The sequence below is a fragment of the Salvelinus alpinus genome, chromosome 23 (genome assembly GCF_045679555.1).
Source record: "Salvelinus alpinus chromosome 23, SLU_Salpinus.1, whole genome shotgun sequence".
NCBI lineage: Eukaryota > Metazoa > Chordata > Actinopteri > Salmoniformes > Salmonidae > Salvelinus > Salvelinus alpinus.
In genome coordinates, this window is record NC_092108.1 from 2,086,812 (window position 1) to 2,114,575 (window position 27,764).

General features: G+C 44.7%; 1 protein-coding gene across 1 annotated transcript in view; it reads left to right on the forward strand.

Moving 5' to 3' along the window:
* Positions 1 to 9,899: 9,899 nt before the first annotated feature.
* Positions 9,900 to 27,764, forward strand: part of LOC139550051 (protein Niban 1-like) — a 67,994-nt gene continuing 50,129 nt past the window's right edge. The window contains exon 1 of the mRNA XM_071360635.1: positions 9,900 to 10,085. Within this exon, the coding sequence (XP_071216736.1) occupies positions 10,031 to 10,085 (55 nt within the window). The 5' untranslated portion in view covers positions 9,900 to 10,030. The remainder of the gene's footprint in view (positions 10,086 to 27,764) is intronic.

The window sequence follows — 27,764 nt, forward strand, 5'->3', positions numbered from 1 at the left end:
CCAAGCCATAAAACTCCTGAACAGCTAATCAAATGGCTACCCAGACTATGTTAGTTTATGCTGCTACTCTCTGTTTATAATCTATGCATAATCACTTTACCTCTACCTACATGTATATATTACCTCAATTACCTCGACTAACTTGTACCCCCTGTATATAGCCTGCACATTGACTCTGTACTGGTACCCCCTGTATATAGCCTCCACATTGACTCTGTACTGGTACACCCTGTATAGTGCCTCCACATTGACTCGGTACCGTAACACCCTGTATATAGCCTCCACATTGACTCTGTACCGGTGCCCACTGTATATAGCCTCCACATTGACTCTGGACCGGTACCCCTTGTATATAGCCTCCACATTGACTCTGTACCGGTACCCCCTGTATATAGCCTCCACATTGACTCTGGACCGGTACCCCTTGTATATAGCCTCCACATTGACTCTGTACCGGTACCCCCTGTATATAGCCTCCACATTGACTCTGTACCGGTACCCCCTGTATATAGCCTCCACATTGACTCTGGACCGGTACCCCTTGTATATAGCCTCCACATTGACTCTGTACCGGTACCCCCTGTATATAGCCTCCACATTGACTCTGTACCGGTACCCCCTGTATATAGCCTCCACATTGACTCTGTACCTCTTGTATATCAAATCAAGTCTTATTGGTCACATGTTTAGCAGATGTTAAGGCTTGTAGCGAATATACCTATTGTTATTTTACTGCTGCTCTTTAGTTACTATTATTTTTATCATCTATTTTTTACTTAACACTTATTTTTCTTAAAACTGCATTGTTGGTTAAGGGCTTGTAAGTAATCATTTCACTGTGAGGTCTACTAAACCTGGTGTATTCAGCATTTCACTGTGAGGTCTACTACACCTGGTGTATTCAGCATTTCACTGTGAGGTCTACTACACCTGTTGTATTCAGCATTTCACAGTAAGGTCTACTACACCTGTTGTATTCAGCATTTCACTGTGAGGTCTACTACACCTGTTGTATTCAGCATTTCACTGTGAGGTCTACTACACCTGTTGTATTCAGCATTTCACTGTGAGGTCTACTACACCTGTTGTATTCAGCATTTCACTGTGAGGTCTACTACACCTGTTGTATTCAGCATTTCACTGTGAGGTCTACTACACCTGTTGTATTCAGCATTTCACTGTAAGGTCTACTACACCTGTTGTATTCAGCATTTCACTGTGAGGTCTACCTACACCTGTAGTATTCAGCATTTCACTGTAAGGTCTACTACACCTGTTGTATTCAGCATTTCACTGTGATGTCTACTACACCTGTTGTATTCAGCATTTCACTGTGAGGTCTACCTACACCTGTTGTATTCAGCATTTCACTGTAAGGTCTACTACACCTGTTGTATTCAGCATTTCACTGTGAGGTCTACTACACCTGTTGTATTCAGCATATCACTGTGAGGTCTACTACACCTGTTGTATTCAGCATTTCACTGTGAGGTCTACTACACCTGTTGTATTCAGCATTTCACTGTGAGGTCTACTACACCTGTTGTATTCAGCATTTCACTGTAAGGTCTCCTACACCTGTTGTATTCAGCATTTCACTGTGAGGTCTACTACACCTGTTGTATTCAGCATTTCACTGTGAGGTCTACTACACCTGTTGTATTCAGCATTTCACTGTGAGGTCTACTATACCTGGTGTATTCAGCATTTCACTGTGAGGTCTACTACACCTGGTGTATTCAGCATTTCACTGTGAGGTCTACTACACCTGTTGTATTCAGCATTTCACTGTAAGGTCTACTACACCTGTTGTATTCAGCATTTCACTGTGAGGTCTACTACACCTGTTGTATTCAGCATTTCACTGTGAGGTCTACTACACCTGTTGTATTCAGCATTTCACTGTGAGGTCTACTACACCTGTTGTATTCAGCATTTCATTGTGAGGTCTACTCCACCTGTTGTATTCAGCATTTCACTGTGAGGTCTACTACACCTGTTGTATTCAGCATTTCACTGTAAGGTCTACTACACCTGTTGTATTCAGCATTTCACTGTGAGGTCTACTACACCTGTTGTATTCAGCATTTCACTGTGAGGTCTACTACACCTGTTGTATTCAGCATTTCACTGTGAGGTCTACTACACCTGTTGTATTCAGCATTTCACTGTAAGGTCTACTACACCTGTTGTATTCAGCATTTCACTGTGAGGTCTACTACACCTGTTGTATTCAGCATTTCACTGTGAGGTCTACTACACCTGTTGTATTCAGCATTTCACTGTGAGGTCTACTACACCTGTTGTATTCAGCATTTCACTGTGAGGTCTACTACACCTGTTGTATTCAGCATTTCACTGTGAGGTCTACTACACCTGTTGTATTCAGCATTTCACTGTAAGGTCTACTACACCTGTTGTATTCAGCATTTCACTGTGAGGTCTACTACACCTGTTGTATTCAGCATTTCACTGTGAGGTCTACTACACCTGTTGTATTCAGCAGTTCACTGTGAGATCTACTACACCTGTTGTATTCAGCATTTCACTGTAAGGTCTACTACACCTGTTGTATTCAGCATTTCACTGTGAGGTCTACTACACCTGTTGTATTCAGCATTTCACTGTGAGGTCTACTACACCTGTTGTATTCAGCATTTCACTGTAAGGTCTACTACACCTGTTGTATTCAGCATTTCACTGTAAGGTCTACTACACCTGTTGTATTCAGCATTTCACGATAAGGTCTACTACACCTGTTGTATTCAGCATTTCACTGTGAGGTCTACTACACCTGTTGTATTCAGCATTTCACTGTGAGGTCTACTACACCTGTTGTATTCAGCATTTCACTGTGAGGTCTACTACACCTGTTGTATTCAGCATTTCACTGTGAGGTCTACTACACCTGTTGTATTCAGCATTTCACTGTGAGGTCTACTACACCTGTTGTATTCAGCATTTCACTGTAAGGTCTACTACACCTGTTGTATTCAGCATTTCACTGTAAGGTCTACTACACCTGTTGTATTCAGCATTTCACTGTGAGGTCTACTATACCTGTTGTATTCAGCATTTCACTGTGAGGTCTACTACACCTGTTGTATTCAGCATTTCACTGTGAGGTCTACTACACCTGTTGTATTCAGCATTTCACTGTGAGGTCTACTACACCTGTTGTATTCAGCATTTCACTGTAAGGTCTACTACACCTGTTGTATTCAGCATTTCACTGTAAGGTCTACTACACCTGTTGTATTCAGCATTTCACTGTGAGGTCTACTACACCTGTTGTATTCAGCATTTCACTGTGAAGTCTACTACACCTGTTGTATTCAGCATTTCACTGTGAGGTCTACTACACCTGTTGTATTCAGCATTTCACTGTGAGGTCTACTACACCTGTTGTATTCAGCATTTCACTGTGAGGTCTACTACACCTGTTGTATTCAGCATTTCACTGTAAGGTCTACTACACCTGTTGTATTCAGCATTTCACTGTGAGGTCTACCTACACCTGTAGTATTCAGAATTTCACTGTAAGGTCTACTACACCTGTTGTATTCAGCATTTCACTGTGATGTCTACTACACCTGTTGTATTCAGCATTTCACTGTGAGGTCTACCTACACCTGTTGTATTCAGCATTTCACTGTAAGGTCTACTACACCTGTTGTATTCAGCATTTCACTGTGAGGTCTACTACACCTGTTGTATTCAGCATTTCACTGTGAGGTCTACTACACCTGTTGTATTCAGCATTTCACTGTGAGGTCTACTACACCTGTTGTATTCAGCATTTCACTGTGAGGTCTACTACACCTGTTGTATTCAGCATTTCACTGTAAGGTCTCCTACACCTGTTGTATTCAGCATTTCACTGTGAGGTCTACTACACCTGTTGTATTCAGCATTTCACTGTGAGGTCTACTACACCTGTTGTATTCAGCATTTCACTGTGAGGTCTACTACACCTGGTGTATTCAGCATTTCACTGTGAGGTCTACTACACCTGGTGTATTCAGCATTTCACTGTGAGGTCTACTACACCTGTTGTATTCAGCATTTCACTGTAAGGTCTACTACACCTGTTGTATTCAGCATTTCACTGTGAGGTCTACTACACCTGTTGTATTCAGCATTTCACTGTGAGGTCTACTACACCTGTTGTATTCAGCATTTCACTGTGAGGTCTACTACACCTGTTGTATTCAGCATTTCACTGTGAGGTCTACTACACCTGTTGTATTCAGCATTTCACTGTAAGGTCTACTACACCTGTTGTATTCAGCATTTCACTGTGAGGTCTACTACACCTGTTGTATTCAGCATTTCACTGTGAGGTCTACTACACCTGTTGTATTCAGCATTTCACTGTGAGGTCTACTACACCTGTTGTATTCAGCATTTCACTGTAAGGTCTACTACACCTGTTGTATTCAGCATTTCACTGTGAGGTCTACTACACCTGTTGTATTCAGCATTTCACTGTGAGGTCTACTACACCTGTTGTATTCAGCATTTCACTGTGAGGTCTACTACACCTGTTGTATTCAGCATTTCACTGTGAGGTCTACTACACCTGTTGTATTCAGCATTTCACTGTGAGGTCTACTACACCTGTTGTATTCAGCATTTCACTGTGAGGTCTACTACACCTGTTGTATTCAGCATTTCACTGTAAGGTCTACTACACCTGTTGTATTCAGCATTTCACTGTGAGGTCTACTACACCTGTTGTATTCAGCATTTCACTGTGAGGTCTACTACACCTGTTGTATTCAGCAGTTCACTGTGAGATCTACTACACCTGTTGTATTCAGCATTTCACTGTAAGGTCTACTACACCTGTTGTATTCAGCATTTCACTGTGAGGTCTACTACACCTGTTGTATTCAGCATTTCACTGTGAGGTCTACTACACCTGTTGTATTCAGCATTTCACTGTAAGGTCTACTACACCTGTTGTATTCAGCATTTCACTGTAAGGTCTACTACACCTGTTGTATTCAGCATTTCACGGTAAGGTCTACTACACCTGTTGTATTCAGCATTTCACTGTGAGGTCTACTACACCTGTTGTATTCAGCATTTCACTGTGAGGTCTACTACACCTGTTGTATTCAGCATTTCACTGTAAGGTCTACTACACCTGTTGTATTCAGCATTTCACTGTGAGGTCTACTACACCTGTTGTATTCAGCATTTCACTGTGAGGTCTACTACACCTGTTGTATTCAGCATTTCACTGTAAGGTCTACTACACCTGTTGTATTCAGCATTTCACTGTAAGGTCTACTACACCTGTTGTATTCAGCATTTCACGGTAAGGTCTACTACACCTGTTGTATTCAGCATTTCACTGTGAGGTCTACTACACCTGTTGTATTCAGCATTTCACTGTGAGGTCTACTACACCTGTTGTATTCAGCATTTCACTGTGAGGTCTACTACACCTGTTGTATTCAGCATTTCACTGTGAGGTCTACTACACCTGTTGTATTCAGCATTTCACTGTGAGGTCTACTACACCTGTTGTATTCAGCATTTCACTGTAAGGTCTACTACACCTGTTGTATTCAGCATTTCACGGTAAGGTCTACTACACCTGTTGTATTCAGCATTTCACTGTGAGGTCTACTACACCTGTTGTATTCAGCATTTCACTGTGAGGTCTACTACACCTGTTGTATTCAGCATTTCACTGTAAGGTCTACTACACCTGTTGTATTCAGCATTTCACTGTAAGGTCTACTACACCTGTTGTATTCAGCATTTCACGGTAAGGTCTACTACACCTGTTGTATTCAGCATTTCACTGTGAGGTCTACTACACCTGTTGTATTCAGCATTTCACTGTGAGGTCTACTACACCTGTTGTATTCAGCATTTCACTGTGAGGTCTACTACACCTGTTGTATTCAGCATTTCACTGTGAGGTCTACTACACCTGTTGTATTCAGCATTTCACTGTAAGGTCTACTACACCTGTTGTATTCAGCATTTCACTGTGAGGTCTACTACACCTGTTGTATTCAGCATTTCACTGTGAGGTCTACTATACCTGTTGTATTCAGCATTTCACTGTGAGGTCTACTACACCTGTTGTATTCAGCATTTCACTGTGAGGTCTACTACACCTGTTGTATTCAGCATTTCACTGTGAGGTCTACTACACCTGTTGTATTCAGCATTTCACTGTAAGGTCTACTACACCTGTTGTATTCAGCATTTCACTGTGAGGTCTACTACACCTGTTGTATTCAGCATTTCACTGTGAGGTCTACTACACCTGTTGTATTCAGCATTTCACTGTGAGGTCTACTACACCTGTTGTATTCAGCATTTCAATGTGAGGTCTACTACACCTGTTGTATTCAGCATTTCACTGTAAGGTTTACTACACCTGTTGTATTCAGCATTTCACTGTGAGGTCTACTACACCTGTTGTATTCAGCATTTCACTGTGAGGTCTACTACACCTGTTGTATTCAGCATTTCACTGTGAGGTCTACTACACCTGTTGTATTCAGCATTTCACTGTAAGGTTTACTACACCTGTTGTATTCAGCATTTCACTGTGAGGTCTACTACACCTGTTGTATTCAGCATTTCACTGTGAGGTCTACTACACCTGTTGTATTCAGCATTTCACTGTGAGGTCTACTACACCTGTTGTATTCAGTATTTCACTGTGAGGTCTACTACACCTGTTGTATTCAGCATTTCACTGTAAGGTCTACTAAGGGGGGTCTGAATACTTTTACGAAGGCACTGTACGCATCAGCAACCACAGCTAATGAAGTCACTGAAACCCTTAACAAAGAGTTGCAGTCTGTTTTGGAATGGGTGGCCAGTAATAAACTGGTCCTGAACATCTCTAAAACTAAGAGCATTGTCTTTGGTACAAATCATTCCCTAAGTTCTAGACCTCCGCTGAATCTGGTACTGAATGGTGTGGCTGTTCAAATCAAATCAAACTTTATTGGTCACATGCGCCGAATACAACAGGTATTTCACCTTACAGTGAAATGTTTACTTACAAGCCCTTTTAACCAACAATGCAGTTCAAGAAAGAGTTAAGGAAATATTTACCAAATAAACAAACAAAAATAATCATAATAAGTAACACAATAACATAACAATAACGAGGCTATATACAGGGGGTACCGGTACCGAGTCAGTGTGCGGGGGTACAGGTTAGTTGAGGTCATTCGTACATGTAGGTAGGGGTGAAGTGACTATGCATAGATAATAAACAAACAGTAGCAGCAGTGTACAAAACAAATGGACGGTGGGTGTCAATGTAATAGTCCAGGTAGCCATTTTATTAATTGTTCAGCAGTCTTATGGCTTGGAGGTAGAAGCTGTTAAGGAGCCTTTTGGACCTAGACTTGGCGCTCCGGTACCGCTTGCAGTGCAGTAGCAGAGAAAACAGTCTATGATTTGGGTGACTGGAATCTCTGACAATTTGATGGGCTTTCCACAGAAAACCGCCTATTGCCCACTGTAGCTCTTTAAGGTCAGATGCCGAGCAGCTGCCATACCAGGTGGTGATGCAACCGGTCAGGATGCTCTCGATGGTGCAGCTGTAGAAATCTTTGAGGACCTGGAGACCCATGTCAAATCTTTTCAGTCTCTTGAGGGGGGAAAATTTTTGCTGTGCCCTTTTCACGACTGTCTTGGTGTGTTTGGACAATGATAGTTTGTTGGTGATGTGAACACCAAGGATCTTGAAACTCTCGACCCGCTCCACTACAGTCCCGTTGATATTAATGGGAACCTGCTCGTCCTGCCTTTTCCTCGATCACCTCCTTCTTCTTGCTCACATTGAGGGAGAGGTTGTTGTCCTGGCACCACACTGCCAGTTCTCTGACCTCTTCCCTATAGGCTGTCTCATCATTGTTGGTGATCAGGCCTACCACTGTTGTGTCGTGAGAAAACGTAATGATGGTGTTGGAGTCGTGTTTGCCACGCAGTCGTGGGTGAACAGGGAGTACGGGAGGGGACTAAGTACACACCCCTGAGGGGCCCCAGTGTTGAGGATCTCTGGCAGATGTGTTGTTGCCAGATGTGCATTGAAGTACAGATTGAATTTTGATTTATAATATAATATTACAATTATAATATTTATAATGCATGTATTATGTATTTATAACACATTCCAGATGACTACATCATGAAGCTGGTTGAGAGAATGCCAAGAGTGTGCAAATATGTCATCAAGGCTAAGGGTAGCCACTTATAAAAGGGTAGCCACTTATAAAATATGTTTTGATTTGTTAAACACTTTTTTGGTTACTACATAATTCCGTATGTGATACCTTTGGCAAACCTTTCTAGAGCTCCGACTTTCCGAACTGAAGATCAGTGATGTCATGAATTCATCTTGTTTTTTTCAGAGTTCCTAGTTGTCTTGAACGCACTGAAATCGGAAGTCGGAGATTTCCGAGCTCCGAGTTCCGAGTTCCCAGTTGTCTTGAACGCACTGAAATCGGATGTCGGAGATTTCCGAGCTCCGAGTTCCGAGTTCCCAGTTGTCTTGAACGCACTGAAATCGGATGTCGGAGATTTGAAAAACACCATTAGTTGAAAGCACCATTAGTAACAATAATTTTAGAGTTTCTCTTGTCAGACAAAATAAATAAACCCGCCAGGATTAAGATATATATTGAGACAAATTACAGACAGTAGCCTACAAGTAGCAAAATATAATTCTGTTTATTGAACATGGAATGCATTTGAATATGATTGAAATACTTTATTTATATTTGAATGCAGTCATCTCGGGGTTCCTTTGAAACATTTTTGTTGGCTATAAATTGATTGTTTAACAATTGAAAAGACATTGGGAACTGTAGGCTATTGTAGGAAAGATTATAAATCATGTGATTTTATGTTTAGCGGAGATCTTCTGTGTATAAAATGAAGCGGGAGGGGGAAAAAATAATCTAACGACGCACTGGTGCCGCATTCAAGACAACAGGGAACTCGGAGCTCGGAGCTCGGAAATCTCCGACTTCCGATTTCAGTGCGTTCAAGACAACTGGGAACTCGGAGCTCGGAGCTCGGAAATCTCAGACTTCCGATTTCAGTGCGTTCAAGACAACTGGGAACTCGGAGCTCGGAGCTCGGAAATCTCCGACTTCCGATTTCAGTGCGTTCAAGACAACTGGGAACTCGGAGCTCGGATCTCGGAAATCTCCGACTTCCGATTTCAGTGCGTTCAAGACAACTGGGAAAAATAGTTTTGAAAGGTCATCCAACTCAGAATTCCAACACGGGAACTCGGGCCTCTTTCCAGAGCTCCGACTTTCCGACCTGAAAATCACAGACTTCATGATTTGATTTGACCTCGCATTTTTCGGAGTTCCCAGTTATCTTGAAAGCACCATTAGCTGTTCTACGAATGGTCTGAGATTACAAGCGATTTCAAGAGTAACGTTAATAACAATGGTTTAGGGGGAAAAGCTTGGAGATTTAAAGATGCGTCTACGAAGATTGTAAAGATTAATTTAGCCTTAAGATGTTTTGGGGAAACTGGGCCAAGATTAGCAAAAAAATGTAATGAATTTAAAAGACAAAAATAGTGGACCAAATTGGAAAAATATATTTGAATAATTCAAGCGCACGTTTCAGCAGAAAGCGAACCATTGTAATAATAAAGTTATTTTAAAAACGTATTACAGTGACTCTTTCAATTTGTTAATCTGTATTTGCAGTGTATCTGTATAGATATAACTATATACAGTCGTTGATATATAGCCTAGGCTACATGATGAGATGAAAAACGACAATGTAAACGTCGCTCTTAAACCGGAATGCTTCTGAATACGGGTATTAAGGCGGAGCTGTAGAATGAGGAAGTTCCTACGGTATGGTAGTGGTTTCTTCAAGCGTGCTTCTCCACGTCCGTTCTCTGTCAGATGCCAGCATCGACACACTGAAGCGGTCTGTTGACTGTACGATAAACAGCTTCTTCGCATGTGCCATAGCAGTCTATCGTGGACTGAGATCATTTCATTTCACTATGGGAGCATCTTCTTCCAGTCTGCTGGATGAGACTAAATCCAACTACATCAGAGGTAAGATAACGTTACACTTATTGTGGGGGAATTATGTGTGCTCAGTATGTCATTGAAATTAGCCTACCATGCCCACCCTTATCTGTAAAAAAAAACACAAAAAAAACGGGTATTTGGGTTAGTTTTAAATTTGATCAATGAAAGGCGTTGCAATTTAATGTATGTATGTTTTTACAGAGGTCCATGTAGATTTGCTTCTCAAAATGATAAAGAAAGAGACAGAAATAGTCTGTTGGATATTATTATTTGGGGATATGCATAGAACACTTAACTGAAGGCTATGATAGGTGCAAGGGCTATGCGTAAACAATTCATTTGTTTAATTACTTAAAATTCCTCAGAACTGGGACACACCCATGTCTGTTACAACAACTTTTTTGTGTCTAGCAGTGCATTTAATTATGAGAGAGAGAGAGCAACACAATTAGACCCAAACAAATCATGAGAAAACAAAAAGATAATTACTTGACACATTGGAAAGAATTAACAAAAAAACAGAGCAAACTAGAATGCTATTTGGCCCTAAACAGAGAGTACACAGTGGCAGAATACCTGACCACCGTGACTGAACTAAACTTAAGGAAAGCTTTGACTATGTACAGACTCAGTGAGCATAGCCTTGCTATTGAGAAAGGCCGCCGTAGGCAGACATGGCTCTCAAGAGAAGACAGGCTATGTGCACACTGTCCACAAAAATGAGGTGGAAACTGAGCTGCACTTCCTAACCTCCTGCCCAATGTATGACCATATTAGAGACACATATTTCCCTCAGATTAAACAGACCCACAAAGAATTCGAAACCAACCCCAATTTTGATAAACTCCCATATCTACTGGGTGAAATAACACAATGTTCCATCACAGCAGCAAGATTTGTGACCTGTTGCCACAAGAAAAGGGCAACCAGTGAAAAACAAACACAATTGTAAATACAACCCATATTTATGCTTATTTATTTTCCCTTTTGTACTTTAACCATTTGTACATTGTTACAACACTGTATATATATATAATATGACATTTGTAATGTCTTTATTGTTTTAAAATGTCTGTATGTGTAATGTTTACTGTTACTTTGTTTTATTGTTTATTTTACTCTTGTTTATTATCAATTTCACTTGCTTTGGCAATGTTAACATATGTTTCCCACGCCAATGAAGCACTTTGAATTGAAATTGAGAGAGAGAGAGAGGGAGAGAGGGAGAGAGAGAGAGACAGAGAGAGAGAGACAGAGAGAGAGAGAGAGAGAGACGAGAGAGAGAGAGAGAGAGAGAGAGATACAGAGAGAGAGAGACAGAGAGAGAGAGAGAGTTCTGTTCAGTTCAGTTCAGTTCTGTTCAGTTCAGTTCTGTTCTGTTCAGTCCTGCTTCAACTCTATAGACCACTCGACAGGATGATTTCCTGAGAGAGATTTTACGTTGCAAATGACACATGTACGCAGCACATTTCTGGGTGTAAAAATATCGGTGGGGTTAACGCCGGTGTTAAATCTGAGTGTTGCTTATTGTAGGGTTAACACCAGTGTTAAATCTGAGTGTTGATTCTAGTGGGGTTAACACCAGTGTTATATCTGTGTGTTGATTATAGTGGGGTTAACACGAGTGTTATATCTGTGTGTTGATTCTAGTGGGGTTAACACCAGTGTTAAATCTGAGTGTTGATTCTAGTGGGGTTAACACCAGTGTTAAATCTGAGTGTTGATTCTAGTGGGGTTAACACCAGTGTTATATCTGAGTGTTGATTCTAGTGGGGTTAACAACAGTGTTATATCTGAGTGTTGATTATAGTGGGGTTAACACCAGTGTTATATTTGTGTGTTGATTCTAGTGGGGTTAACACCAGTGTTAAATCTGAGTGTTGATTCTAGTGGGGTTAACACCAGTGTTATATCTGAGTGTTGATTCTAGTGGGGTTAACACCAGTGTTAAATCTGAGTGTTGATTCTAGTGGGGTTAACACCAGTGTTATATCTGAGTGTTGATGTAATGTAATATGTTAATGTATGTAACCCACCTCTCTTCTGTAGGTAACCCACTAGTAACCCACCTCTCTTCTGTAGGTAACCCACCTCTCTTCTGTATGTAACCCACTAGTAACCCACCTCTCTTCTGTATGTAACCCACTAGTAACCCACCTCTCTTCTGTAGGTAACCCACTAGCAACCCACCTCTCTTCTGTAGGTAACCCACCTCTCTTCTGTATGTAACCCACTAGTAACCCACCTCTCTTCTGTAGGTAACCCACCTCTCTTCTGTAGGTAACCCACTAGTAACCCACCTCTCTTCTGTATGTAACCCACTAGTAACCCACCTCTCTTCTGTAGGTAACCCACTAGTAACCCACCTCTCTTCTGTATGTAACCCACTAATAACCCACCTCTCTTCTGTAGGTAACCCACTAGTAACCCACCTCTCTTCTGTATGTAACCCACTAGTAACCCACCTCTCTTCTGTAGGTAACCCACTAGTAACCCACCTCTCTTCTGTATGTAACCCACTAGTAACCCACCTCTCTTCTGTAGGTAACCCACTAGTAACCCACCTCTCTTCTGTATGTAACCCACTAGTAACCCACCTCTCTTCTGTAGGTAACCCACTAGTAACCCACCTCTCTTCTGTATGTAACCCACTAGTAACCCACCTCTCTTCTGTAGGTAACCCACTAGTAACCCACCTCTCTTCTGTAGGTAACCCACCTCTCTTCTGTAGGTAACCCACTAGTAACCCACCTCTCTTCTGTAGGTAACCCACCTCTCTTCTGTATGTAACCCACCTCTCTTCTGTATGTAACCCACTAGTAACCCACCTCTCTTCTGTAGGTAACCCACTAGTAACCCACCTCTCTTCTGTAGGTAACCCACTAGTAACCCACCTCTCTTCTGTATGTAACCCACTAGTAACCCACCTCTCTTCTGTAGGTAACCCACTAGTAACCCACCTCTCTTCTGTATGTAACCCACCTCTCTTCTGTATGTAACCCACTAGCAACCCACCTCTCTTCTGTATGTAACCCACTAGTAACCCACCTCTCTTCTGTATGTAACCCACCTCTCTTCTGTATGTAACCCACTAGTAACCCACCTCTCTTCTGTATGTAACCCACTAGCAACCCATCTCTCTTCTGTATGTAACCCACCTCTCTTCTGTATGTAACCCACTAGTAACCCACCTCTCTTCTGTAGGTAACCCACTAGTAACCCACCTCTCTTCTGTATGTAACCCACTAGCAACCCACCTCTCTTCTGTAGGTAACCCACCTCTCTTCTGTAGGTAACCCACTAGTAACCCACCTCTCTTCTGTAGGTAACCCACTAGTAACCCACCTCTCTTCTGTATGTAACCCACTAGCAACCCACCTCTCTTCTGTATGTAACCCACTAGCAACCCATCTCTCTTCTGTATGTAACCCACCTCTCTTCTGTATGTAACCCACTAGTAACCCACCTCTATTCTGTAGGTAACCCACCTCTCTTCTGTAGGTAACCCACTAGTAACCCACCTCTCTTCTGTAGGTAACCCACTAGTAACCCACCTCTCTTCTCTATGTAACCCACCTCTATTCTGTAGGTAACCCACTAGTAACCCACCTCTCTTCTGTAGGTAACCCACTAGCAACCCACCTCTCTTCTGTAGGTAACCCACTAGTAACCCACCTCTCTTCTGTATGTAACCCACTAGTAACCCACCTCTCTTCTGTAGGTAACCCACTAGTAACCCACCTCTCTTCTGTATGTAACCCACTAGTAACCCACCTCTCTTCTGTATGTAACCCACTAGCAACCCACCTCTCTTCTGTATGTAACCCACTAGTAACCCACCTCTCTTCTGTATGTAACCCACTAGTAACCCACCTCTCTTCTGTAGGTAACCCACTAGTAACCCACCTCTCTTCTGTATGTAACCCACCTCTCTTCTGTAGGTAACCCACTAGTAACCCACCTCTCTTCTGTAGGTAACCCACTAGTAACCCACCTCTCTTCTGTAGGTAACCCACTAGCAACCCACCTCTCTTCTGTATGTAACCCACTAGTAACCCACCTCTCTTCTGTATGTAACCCACTAGTAACCCACCTCTCTTCTGTATGTAACCCACCTCTCTTCTGTAGGTAACCCACTAGTAACCCACCTCTCTTCTGTATGTAACCCACTAGTAACCCACCTCTCTTCTGTAGGTAACCCACTAGCAACCCACCTCTCTTCTGTAGGTAACCCACCTCTCTTCTGTAGGTAACCCACTAGTAACCCACCTCTCTTCTGTAGGTAACCCACCTCTCTTCTGTAGGTAACCCACTAGTAACCCACCTCTCTTCTGTAGGTAACCCACTAGTAACCCACCTCTCTTCTGTATGTAACCCACAAGTAACCCACCTCTCTTCTGTATGTAACCCACTAGCAACCCATCTCTCTTCTGTATGTAACCCACTAGTAACCGACCTCTCTTCTGTATGTAACCCACTAGCAACCCACCTCTCTTCTGTAGGTAACCCACTAGTAACCCACCTCTCTTCTGTATGTAACCCACCTCTCTTCTGTATGTAACCCACAAGTAACCCACCTCTCTTCTGTATGTAACCCACCTCTCTTCTGTATGTAACCCACTAGCAACCCATCTCTCTTCTGTATGTAACCCACTAGTAACCGACCTCTCTTCTGTATGTAACCCACTAGCAACCCACCTCTCTTCTGTATGTAACCCACTAGCAACCCACCTCTCTTCTGTATGTAACCCACCTCTCTTCTGTAGGTAACCCACTAGTAACCCACCTCTCTTCTGTATGTAACCCACCTCTCTTCTGTATGTAACCCACCTCTCTTCTGTAGGTAACCCACTAGTAACCCACATCTCTTCTGTATGTAACCCACTAGTAACCCACCTCTCTTCTGTAGGTAACCCACTAGTAACCCACCTCTCTTCTGTAGGTAACCCACTAGTAACCCACCTCTCTTCTGTAGGTAACCCACTAGTAACCCATCTCTCTTCTGTATGTAACCCACTAGCAACCCACCTCTCTTCTGTATGTAACCCACCTCTCTTCTGTAGGTAACCCACTAGTAACCCACCTCTCTTCTGTAGGTAACCCACTAGTAACCCACCTCTCTTCTGTATGTAACCCACCTCTCTTCTGTAGGTAACCCACCTCTCTTCTGTATGTAACCCACCTATCTTCTGTAGGTAACCCACCTCTCTTCTGTATGTAACCCACTAGTAACCCACCTCTCTTCTGTAGGTAACCCACCTCTCTTCTGTATGTAACCCACTAGCAACCCACCTCTCTTCTGTATGTAACCCACTAGTAACCCACCTCTCTTCTGTATGTAACCCACTAGCAACCCACCTCTCTTCTGTATGTAACCCACTAGTAACCCACCTCTCTTCTGTAGGTAACCCACTAGTAACCCACCTCTCTTCTGTATGTAACCCACTAGTAACCCACCTCTCTTCTGTAGGTAACCCACTAGTAACCCACCTCTCTTCTGTAGGTAACCCACTAGTAACCCACCTCTCTTCTGTAGGTAACCCACTAGTAACCCACCTCTCTTCTGTATGTAACCCACTAGTAACCCACCTCTCTTCTGTATGTAACCCACCTCTCTTCTGTATGTAACCCACTAGCAACCCACCTCTCTTCTGTATGTAACCCACTAGTAACCCACCTCTCTTCTGTATGTAACCCACTAGTAACCTACCTCTCTTCTGTATGTAACCCACTAGTAACCCACCTCTCTTCTGTATGTAACCCACTAGCAACCCACCTCTCTTCTGTATGTAACCCACCTCTCTTCTGTAGGTAACCCACTAGTAACCCACCTCTCTTCTGTAGGTAACCCACTAGTAACCCACCTCTCTTCTGTAGGTAACCCACCTCTCTTCTGTAGGTAACCCACCTCTCTTCTGTATGTAACCCACCTCTCTTCTGTAGGTAACCCACCTCTCTTCTGTATGTAACCCACTAGTAACCCACCTCTCTTCTGTAGGTAACCCACCTCTCTTCTGTATGTAACCCACCTCTCTTCTGTATGTAACCCACTAGTAACCCACCTCTCTTCTGTATGTAACCCACCTCTCTTCTGTATGTAACCCACCTCTCTTCTGTAGGTAACCCACTAGTAACCCACCTCTCTTCTGTAGGTAACCCACTAGTAACCCACCTCTCTTCTGTATGTAACCCACCTCTCTTCTGTAGGTAACCCACCTCTCTTCTGTATGTAACCCACTAGTAACCCACCTCTCTTCTGTAGGTAACCCACCTCTCTTCTGTATGTAACCCACTAGCAACCCACCTCTCTTCTGTATGTAACCCACTAGTAACCCACCTCTCTTCTGTATGTAACCCACTAGTAACCCACCTCTTTTCTGTATGTAACCCACTAGTAACCCACCTCTCTTCTGTATGTAACCCACTAGTAACCCACCTCTCTTCTGTATGTAACCCACTAGCAACCCATCTCTCTTCTGTATGTAACCCACCTCTCTTCTGTATGTAACCCATCTCTCTTCTGTATGTAACCCACTAGTAACCCACCTCTCTTCTGTATGTAACCCACTAGTAACCCACCTCTCTTCTGTATGTAACCCACTAGCAACCCATCTCTCTTCTGTATGTAACCCACTAGTAACCCACCTCTCTTCTGTAGGTAACCCACCTCTCTTCTGTAGGTAACCCACTAGTAACCCAACTCTCTTCTGTATGTAACCCACTAGCAACCCACCTCTCTTCTGTAGGTAACCCACCTCTCTTCTGTATGTAACCCACTAGTAACCCACCTCTCTTCTGTATGTAACCCACTAGTAACCCACCTCTCTTCTGTAGGTAACCCACTAGTAACCCACCTCTCTTCTGTAGGTAACCCACTAGTAACCCACCTCTCTTCTGTAGGTAACCCACCTCTCTTCTGTATGTAACCCACTAGTAACCCACCTCTCTTCTGTATGTAACCCACTAGCAACCCACCTCTCTTCTGTAGGTAACACACTAGTAACCCACCTCTCTACTGTATGTAACCCACCTCTCTTCTGTATGTAACCCACCTCTCTTCTGTAGGTAACCCACCTCTCTTCTGTATGTAACCCACTAGTAACCCACCTCTCTTCTGTATGTAACCCACTAGTAACCCACCTCTCTTCTGTAGGTAACCCACTAGTAACCCACCTCTCTTCTGTATGTAACCCACTAGTAACCCACCTCTCTTCTGTATGTAACCCACCTCTCTTCTGTATGTAACCCACTAGCAACCCACCTCTCTTCAGTAGGTAACCCACTAGTAACCCACCTCTCTTCTGTATGTAACCCACTAGTAACCCACCTCTCTTCTGTAGGTAACCCACCTCTCTTCTGTATGTAACCCACTAGTAACCCACCTCTCTTCTGTAGGTAACCCACTAGTAACCCACCTCTCTTCTGTATGTAACCCACTAGTAACCCACCTCTCTTCTGTATGTAACCCACTAGCAACCCACCTCTCTTCTGTATGTAACCCACTAGTAACCCACCTCTCTTCTGTAGTAACCCACCTCTCTTCTGTATGTAACCCACTAGCAACCCACCTCTCTTCTGTATGTAACCCACTAGCAACCCACCTCTCTTCTGTATGTAACCCACCTCTCTTCTGTATGTAACCCACTAGCAACCCACCTCTCTTCTGTATGTAACCCACTAGAAACCCACCTCTCTTCTGTATGTAACCCACTAGTAACCCACCTCTCTTCTGTATGTAACCCACTAGTAACCCACCTCTCTTCTGTATGTAACCCACTAGCAACCCACCTCTCTTCTGTATGTAACCCACTAGCAACCCACCTCTCTTCTGTAGGTAACCCACTAGTAACCCACCTCTCTTCTGTATGTAACCCACTAGTAACCCACCTTTCTTCTGTATGTAACCCACCTCTCTTCTGTATGTAACCCACTAGTAACCCACCTCTCTTCTGTATGTAACCCACCTCTCTTCTGTATGTAACCCACTAGCAACCCACCTCTCTTCTGTATGTAACCCACTAGTAACCCATCTCTCTTCTGTAGGTAACCCACTAGTAACCCACCTCTCTTCTGTATGTAACCCACTAGTAACCCACCTCTCTTCTGTAGGTAACCCACTAGTAACCCACCTCTCTTCTGTATGTAACCCACTAGTAACCCACCTCTCTTCTGTATGTAACCCACCTCTCTTCTGTATGTAACCCACTAGCAACCCACCTCTCTTCTGTAGGTAACCCACTAGTAACCCACCTCTCTTCTGTATGTAACCCACTAGCAACCCACCTCTCTTCTGTAGGTAACCCACTAGCAACCCACCTCTCTTCTGTATGTAACCCACTAGCAACCCACCTCTCTTCTGTAGGTAACCCACCTCTCTTCTGTATGTAACCCACTAGTAACCCACCTCTCTACTGTATGTAACCCACTAGTAACCCACCTCTCTTCTGTAGGTAACCCACTAGTAACCCATCTCTCTTCTGTATGTAACCCACTAGTAACCCACCTCTCTTCTGTAGGTAACCCACTAGCAACCCACCTCTCTTCTGTATGTAACCCACTAGCAACCCACCTCTCTTCTGTATGTAACCCACTAGTAACCCACCTCTCTTCTGTATGTAACCCACTAGTAACCCACCTCTCTTCTGTATGTAACCCACTAGTAACCCACCTCTCTTCTGTATGTAACCCACTAGTAACCCACCTCTCTTCTGTATGTTAACCACTAGTAACCCACCTCTCTTCTGTATGTAACCCACTAGTAACCCACCTCTCTTCTGTATGTAACCCACCTCTCTTCTGTATGTAACCCACTAGTAACCCACCTCTCTTCTGTATGTAACCCACTAGTAACCCACCTCTCTTCTGTAGGTAACCCACCTCTCTTCTGTATGTAACCCACTAGTAACCCACCTCTCTTCTGTAGGTAACCCACTAGCAACCCACCTCTCTTCTGTATGTAACCCACTAGTAACCCACCTCTCTTCTGTATGTAACCCACCTCTCTTCAGTAGGTAACCCACTAGTAACCCACCTCTCATCTGTAGGTAACCCACTAGTAACCCACCTCTCTTCTGTAGGTAACCCACCTCTCTTCTGTATGTAACCCACTAGTAACCCACCTCTCATCTGTAGGTAACCCACTAGCAACCCACCTCTCTTCTGTATGTAACCCACCTCTCTTCTGTATGTAACCCACTAGTAACCCACCTCTCTTCTGTATATAACCCACCTCTCTTCTGTATGTAACCCACTAGTAACCCACCTCTCTTCTGTATATAACCCACCTCTCTTCTGTATGTAACCCACTAGCAACCCACCTCTCTTCTGTATGTAACCCACTAGCAACCCACCTCTCTTCTGTATGTAACCCACTAGTAACCCACCTCTCTTCTGTAGGTAACCCACCTCTCTTCTGTATGTAACCCACTAGCAACCCACCTCTCTTCTGTATGTAACCCACTAGTAACCCACCTCTCTTCTGTATGTAACCCACTAGTAACCCACCTCTCTTCTGTATGTAACCCACTAGTAACCCACCTCTCTTCTGTATGTAACCCACTAGTAACCCACCTCTCTTCTGTAGGTAACCCACTAGTAACCCACCTCTCTTCTGTAGGTAACCCACTAGTAACCCACCTCTCTTCTGTATGTAACCCACTAGCAACCCACCTCTCTTCTGTAGGTAACCCACTAGTAACCCACCTCTCTTCTGTAGGTAACCCACTAGTAACCCACCTCTCTTCTGTATGTAACCCACTAGCAACCCACCTCTCTTCTGTAGGTAACCCACTAGTAACCCACCTCTCTTCTGTATGTAACCCAACTCTCTTCTGTATGTAACCCACTAGTAACCCACCTCTCTTCTGTATGTAACCCACTAGCAACCCACCTCTCTTCTGTAGGCAACACCTCACTTTTGCACTGTTAGAAATTGTAAACTGATAAAGCAGCATATTACCCTAAGATTTTACAGTAAAACATACAGCAATTCGTTACTGTGTCAAGAGATTAGGTGGAGGCTTACGTGCTATAGTCCTACTCCACTAGCTCTACATTAGGAGCTCTACACTAGGAGCTCTACACTAGGAGCTCTACACTAGGAGCTCTACACTAGGAGCTCTACACTAGGAGCTCTACACTAGGAGCTCTACACTAGGAGCTCTACACTAGGAGCTCTACACTAGGAGCTCTACATTAGGAGCTCTACACTAGGAGCTCTACACTAGGAGCTCTACACTAGGAGCTCTACACTAGGAGCTCTACATTAGGAGCTCTACACTAGGAGCTCTACACTAGGAGCTCTACACTAGGAGCTCTACACTAGGAGCTCTACACTAGGAGCTCTACACTAGGAGCTCTACACTAGGAGCTCTACACTAGGAGCTCTACACTAGGAGCTCTACATTAGGAGCTCTACACTAGGAGCTCTACATTAGGAGCTCTACACTAGGAGCTCTACACTAGGAGCTCTACACTAGGAGCTCTACATTAGGAGCTCTACATTAGGAGCTCTACACTAGGAGCTCTACACTAGGAGCTCTACACTAGGAGCTCTACACTAGGAGCTCTACACTAGGAGCCAAGTGGTTTGGCTAGTTTATTTTTGTAAGAGAAGATTCTCCCTCAGAGCTGGTATGAATACACTCCTTGTGCTTCCTTTATCCTTCTGCACTCAGGTACCTCCAGGACTCCTCTGCTTAGCAGCTTTTATGGGACATGACATATTTGCACTAAGGTGTCCAATGTACACACATCTCTCTCTCTCTCTCTCTCTCTCTCTCTCTCTCTCTCTCAATTCAATTCAATTCAATTCAATTCAATTCAATTCAATTCAATTCAATTCAAGGGGCTTTATTGGCATGGGAAACATGTGTTAACATTGCCAAAGCAAGTGAGGTAGATAATATACAAAAGTGAAATAAACAATAAAAATTAACAGTAAACATTACACATACAGAAGTTTCAAAACAATAAAGACATGACAAATGTCATATTATATATATGCAGTGTTGTAACAATGTACAAATGGTTAAAGCACACAAGTCACAACTCTCTCTCTCTCCCTGTCTGTCTGTCTATCCCTCTGTCTGTCTGTCTGTCTGTCTGTCTGTCTGTCTGTCTGTCTGTCTGTCTGTCTGTCTGTCTGTCTGTCTGTCTGTCTGTCAGACATGCCATGTTCAACCTTTCCCAGACTCTCTAACATGATGTCATTGGTTTTTGGCACTCTGCTCAGGGCGTACTGGCGGGATGTTATCTCCTCCCATCCCCTGGGTCTCTTTTCTCCTCTCTCTGACAGTACAGTCTCTCCTTTCTCCTCTCCTCTCTAACAGTACAGTCTCCTCTCTCCTCTCTGACAGTACAGTCTCCTCTCTCCTCTCTGACAGTACAGTCTCCTCTCTCCTCTCTCTGACAGTACAGTCTCCTCTCTCCTCTCTCTGACAGTACAGTTTCCTCTCTCCTCTCTGACAGTACAGTCTCCTCTCTCCTCTCTCTGACAGGACAGTCTCCTCTCTCCTCTCTCCTCTCTCCTCTCTCTGACAGTACAGTCTCCTCTCTCCTCTCTCTAACAGTACAGTCTCTCCTCTCTCCTCTCTCTAACAGTACAGTCGCCTCTCTCCTCTCTGACAGTACAGTCTCCTCTCTCCTCTCTGACAGTACAGTCTCTCCTCTCTCCTCTCTCTAACAGTACAGTCTCCTCTCTCCTCTCTGACAGTACAGTCTCTCCTCTCTCCTCTCTCTAACAGTACAGTCTCCTCTCTCCTCTCTCTGACAGTACAGTCTCCTCTCTCCTCTCTGACAGTACAGTCTCCTCTCTCCTCTCTCCTCTCTCTAACAGTACAGTCTCCTCTCTCTAACAGTACAGTCTCCTCTCTCCTCTCTCTAACAGTACAGTCTCCTCCCTCCTCTCTCTGACAGTACAGTCTCCTCTCTCCTCTCTGACAGTACAGTCTCCTCTCTCCTCTCTGACAGTACAGTCTCCTCTCTCCTCTCTGACAGTACAGTCTCTCCTCTCTCCTCTCTCTAACAGTACAGTCTCCTCTCTCCTCTCTCTGACAGTACAGTCTCCTCTCTCCTCTCTCTGACAGTCCAGTCTCCTCTCTCCTCCCTCTAACAGTACAGACTCCTCTCTCCTCTCCCTCTAACAGTACAGTCTCCTCTCTCCTCTCTCCTCTCTCTGACAGTACAGTCTCCTCTCTCCTCTCTCTGACAGTACAGTCTCCTCTCTCCTCTCTCTGACAGTACAGTCTCCTCTCTCCTCTCTCCTCTCTCTGACAGTACAGTCTCCTCTCTACTCTCTCTAACAGTACAGTCTCCTCTCTCCTCTCCCTCTAACAGTACAGTCTCCTCTCTCCTCTCTCTGACAGTACAGTCTCCTCTCTCCTCTCTCTGACAGTACAGTCTCCTCTCTCCTCTCTCTGACAGTACAGTCTCCTCTCTCCTCTCTCTAACAGTACAGTCTCCTCTCTCCTCTCTCTGACAGTACAGTCTCCTTTCTCCTCTCCCTCTAACAGTACAGTCTCCTCTCTCCTCTCTCTGACAGTACAGCCTCCTCTCTCCTCTCTCTAACAGTACAGTCTCCTCTCTCCTCTCTCTAACAGTACAGTCTCCTCCCTCCTCTCCCTCTAACAGTACAGTATCCTCCCTCCTCTCCCTCTAACAGTACAGTCTCCTCTCTGACAGTACAGTCTCCTCTCTCCTCTCCCTCTAACAGTACAGTCTCCTCTCTCCTCTCTCTGACAGTACAGTCTCCTCTCTCCTCTCTAACAGTACAGTCTCCTCTCTCCTCTCTCTGACAGTACAGTCTCCTCTCTCCTCTCTCTAACAGTACAGTCTCCTCTCTCCTCTCTCTAACAGTACAGTCTCCTCTCTCCTCTCTCTGACAGTACAGTCTCCTCTCCTCTCCCTCTGACAGTACAGTCTCCTCTCTCCTCTCTCTGACAGTACAGTCTCCTCTCTCCTCTCTCTAACAGTACAGTCTCCTTTCTCCTCTCCCTCTAACAGTACAGTCTCCTCTCTCCTCTCTCTGACAGTACAGTCTCCTCTCTCCTCTCTCTGACAGTACAGTCTCCTCTCTCCTCTCTCTGACAGTACAGTCTCCTCTCTCCTCTCTCTAACAGTACAGTCTCCTCTCTCCTCTCTCTGACAGTACAGTCTCCTCCCTCCTCTCCCTCTAACAGTACAGTGTCCTCTCTGACAGTACAGTCTCCTCCCTCCTCTCCCTCTAACAGTACAGTCTCCTCTCTCCTCTCTGACAGTACAGTCTCCTCTCTCCTCTCTCTGACAGTACAGTCTCCTCTCTCCTCTCTCTGACAGTACAGTCTCCTCTCTCCTCTCTGACAGTACAGTCTCCTCTCTCCTCTCTCTGATAGTACAGTCTCCTCTCTCCTCTCTCTAACAGTACAGTCTCCTCTCTCCTCTCTCTGACATTACAGTCTCCTCTCTCCTCTCTCTGACAGTACAGTCTCCTCTCTCCTCTCCCTCTAACAGTACAGTCTCCTCTCTCCTCTCTCTGATAGTACAGTCTCTCCTCTCTCCTCTCTCTGACAGTACAGTCTCCTCTCTCCTCTCTCTGATAGTACAGTCTCTCCTCTCTCCTCTCTCTGACAGTACAGTCTCCTCTCTCCTCTCTCTGACAGTACAGTCTCCTCTCTCCTCTCTCTGATAGTACAGTCTCTCCTCTCTCCTCTCTCTGACAGTACAGTCTCCTCTATCCTCTCTCTAACAGTACAGTCTCCTCTCTCCTCTCTCTGACAGTACAGTCTCCTCTCTCCTCTCTCTGACAGTACGGTCTCCTCTCTCCTCTCTAACAGTACAGCCTCCTCTCTCCTCTCCCTCTAACAGTACAGTCTCAAATCAGATTAAATCATACTTTATTTGTCACATGTGTGACAAATATGTGTAGACCTTACCATGAAATGCTGACTTACAAGCCCTTAACTAACAATGCAGTTCAAGAAAGATTTAAGAAAATATTTACCAAATAAACTAAAGTAAAAAATAATAAAAGTAATACAATAACATAACAATAACGAGGCTATATACAGGGTATTACAGTACAGAGTCAATGTGGAGGCCATATACAGGGTATTACGGTACAGAGTTAATGTGGAGGCTATATACAGGGCATTACGGTACAGAGTCAATGTGGAGACTATATACAGGGTATTACGGTACAGAGTCAATGTGGAGGTTATATATAGGGGGTACCGGTACAGAGTCAATGTGGAGGCTATATACAGGGGGTACTGGTACAGAGTCAATGTGGAGGCTATATACAGGGTGTTACGGTACAGAGTCAATGTGGAGGCTATATACAGGGTGTTACTGTACAGAGTCAATGTGGAGGTTATATACAGGGGGTACCGGTACAGAGTCAATGTGGAGGCTATATACAGGGTGTTACGGTACAGAGACAATGTGGAGGCTATATACAGGGGGTACCGGTACAGAGTCAATGTGGAGGCTATATACAGGGGGTACCGGTACAGAGTCAATGTGGAGGCTATGTATAGGGTGTTACGGTACAGAGTCAATGTGGAGGTTATATACAGGGGGTTACGGTACAGAGTCAATGTGGAGGCTATATACAGGGTGTTACGGTACAGAGTCAATGTGGAGGCTATATACAGGGTGTTACGGTACAGAGTCAAGGTGGAGGCTATATACAGGGGGTACCGGTACAGAGTCAATGTGGAGGCTATATACAGGGTGTTACGGTACAGAGTCAATGTGGAGGTTATATATAGGGGGTACCGGTACAGAGTCAATGTGGAGGCTATATACAGGGTGTTACGGTACAGAGTCAATGTGGAGGCTATATACAGGGTATTACGGTACAGAGTCAATGTGGAGGCTATATACAGGGGGTACCGGTACAGAGTCAATGTGGAGGCTATATACAGGGGGTACCGGTACAGAGTCAATGTGGAGGCTATATACAGGGGGTACCGGTACAGAGACAATGTGGAGGCTATATACAGGGGGTACCGGTACAGAGTCAATGTGGAGGCTATATACAGGGTGTTACGGTACAGAGTCAATGTGGAGGCTATATACAGGGTGTTACGGTACAGAATCAATGTGGAGGTTATATACAGGGGGTTACGGTACAGAGTCAATGTGGAGGCTATATACAGGGTGTTACGGTACAGAGTCAATGTGGAGGCTATATACAGGGTGTTACGGTACAGAGTCAATGTGGAGGCTATATACAGGGGGTACCGGTACAGAGTCTATGTGGAGGCTATATACAGGGTGTTACGGTACAGAGTCAATGTGGAGGCTATATACAGGGGGTACCGGTCAGAGTCAATGTGGAGGCTATATACAGGGGGGTGCCGGTACAGAGTCAATGTGGAGGCTATATACAGGGGGTACCGGTACAGAGTCAATGTGGAGGCTATATACAGGGGGTACCGGTACAGAGTCAATGTGGAGGATATATACAGGGGGTACCGGTACAGAGTCAATGTGGAGGCTATATACAGGGGGTACCGGTACAGAGTCAATGTGGAGGCTATATACAGGGGGTACCGGTACAGAGTCAATGTGGAGGCTATATACAGGGGGTACCGGTACAGAGTCAATGTGGAGGCTATATACAGGGTGTTACGGTACAGAGTCAATGTGGAGGCTATATACAGGGGGTACCGGTACCGAGTCAATTTGGAGGCTATATACAGGGGGTACCGGTACAGAGTCAATGTGGAGGCTATATACAGGGGGTACCGGTACCGAGTCAATGTGGAGGCTATATACAGGGGGTACCGAGTCAATGTGGAGGCTATATACAGGGTGTTACGGTACAGAGTCAATGTGGAGGCTATATACAGGGGGTACCGGTACAGAGTCAATGTGGAGGCTATATACAGGGTATTACGGTACAGAGTCAATGTGGAGGCTATATACAGGTGGTACCAGTACAGAGTCAATGTGGAGACTATATACAGGGGGGTACCGGTACAGAGTCAATGTGGAGGCTATATACAGGGTGTACCGGTACAGAGTCAATGTGGAGGCTATATACAGGGGGTACCGGTACAGAGTCAATGTGGAGGCTATATATAGGGTGTTACGGTACAGAGTCAATGTGGAGGTTATATACAGGGGGTTACGGTACAGAGTCAATGTGGAGGCTATATACAGGGTGTTACGGTACAGAGTCAATGTGGAGGCTATATACAGGGTGTTACGGTACAGAGTCAAGGTGGAGGCTATATACAGGGGGTTACGGTACAGAGTCAATGTGGAGGCTATATACAGGGTGTTACGGTACAGAGTCAATGTGGAGGTTATATATAGGGGGTACCGGTACAGAGTCAATGTGGAGGCTATATACAGGGTGTTACGGTACAGAGTCAATGTGGAGGCTATATACAGGGTATTACGGTACAGAGTCAATTTGGAGGCTATATACAGGGGGTACCGGTACCGAGTCAATGTGGAGGCTATATACAGGGGGTACCGGTACCGAGTCAATGTGGAGGCTATATACAGGGGGTACCGGTACCGAGTCAATGTGGAGGCTATATACAGGGTGTTACGGTACAGAGTCAATGTGGAGGCTATATACAGGGTGTTACGGTACAGAGTCAATGTGGAGGCTATATACAGGGTGTTACGGTACAGAATCAATGTGGAGGTTATATACAGGGGGTTACGGTACAGAGTCAATGTGGAGGCTATATACAGGGTGTTACGGTACAGAGTCAATGTGGAGGCTATATACAGGGTGTTACGGTACAGAGTCAATGTGGAGGCTATATACAGGGGGTACCGGTACAGAGTCTATGTGGAGGCTATATACAGGGTGTTACGGTACAGAGTCAATGTGGAGGCTATATACAGGGGGTACCGGTCAGAGTCAATGTGGAGGCTATATACAGGGGGGTACCGGTACAGAGTCAATGTGGAGGCTATATACAGGGGGTACCGGTACAGAGTCAATGTGGAGGCTATATACAGGGGGTACCGGTACAGAGTCAATGTGGAGGATATATACAGGGGGTACCGGTACATAGTCAATGTGGAGGCTATATACAGGGGGTACCGGTACAGAGTCAATGTGGAGGCTATATACAGGGGGTACCGGTACAGAGTCAATGTGGAGGCTATATACAGGAGGTACCGGTACAGAGTCAATGTGGAGGCTATATACAGGGTGTTACGGTACAGAGTCAATGTGGAGGCTATATACAGGGGGTACCGGTACCGAGTCAATTTGGAGGCTATATACAGGGGGTACCGGTACCGAGTCAATGTGGAGGCTATATACAGGGGGTACCGGTACCGAGTCAATGTGGAGGCTATATACAGGGGGTACCGGTACCGAGTCAATGTGGAGGCTATATACAGGGTGTTACGGTACAGAGTCAATGTGGAGGCTATATACAGGGGGTACCGGTACAGAGTCAATGTGGAGGCTATATACAGGGTATTACGGTACAGAGTCAATGTGGAGGCTATATACAGGTGGTACCAGTACAGAGTCAATGTGGAGACTATATACAGGGGGGTACCGGTACAGAGTCAATGTGGAGACTATATACAGGGGGTACCAGTACCGAGTCAATGTGGAGGCTATATACAGGGGGTACCGGTACCGAGTCAATGTGGAGGCTATATACAGGGGGTACCGGTACAGAGTCAATGTGGAGGCTATATACAGGGTGTTACGGTACAGAGTCAATGTGGAGGCTATAT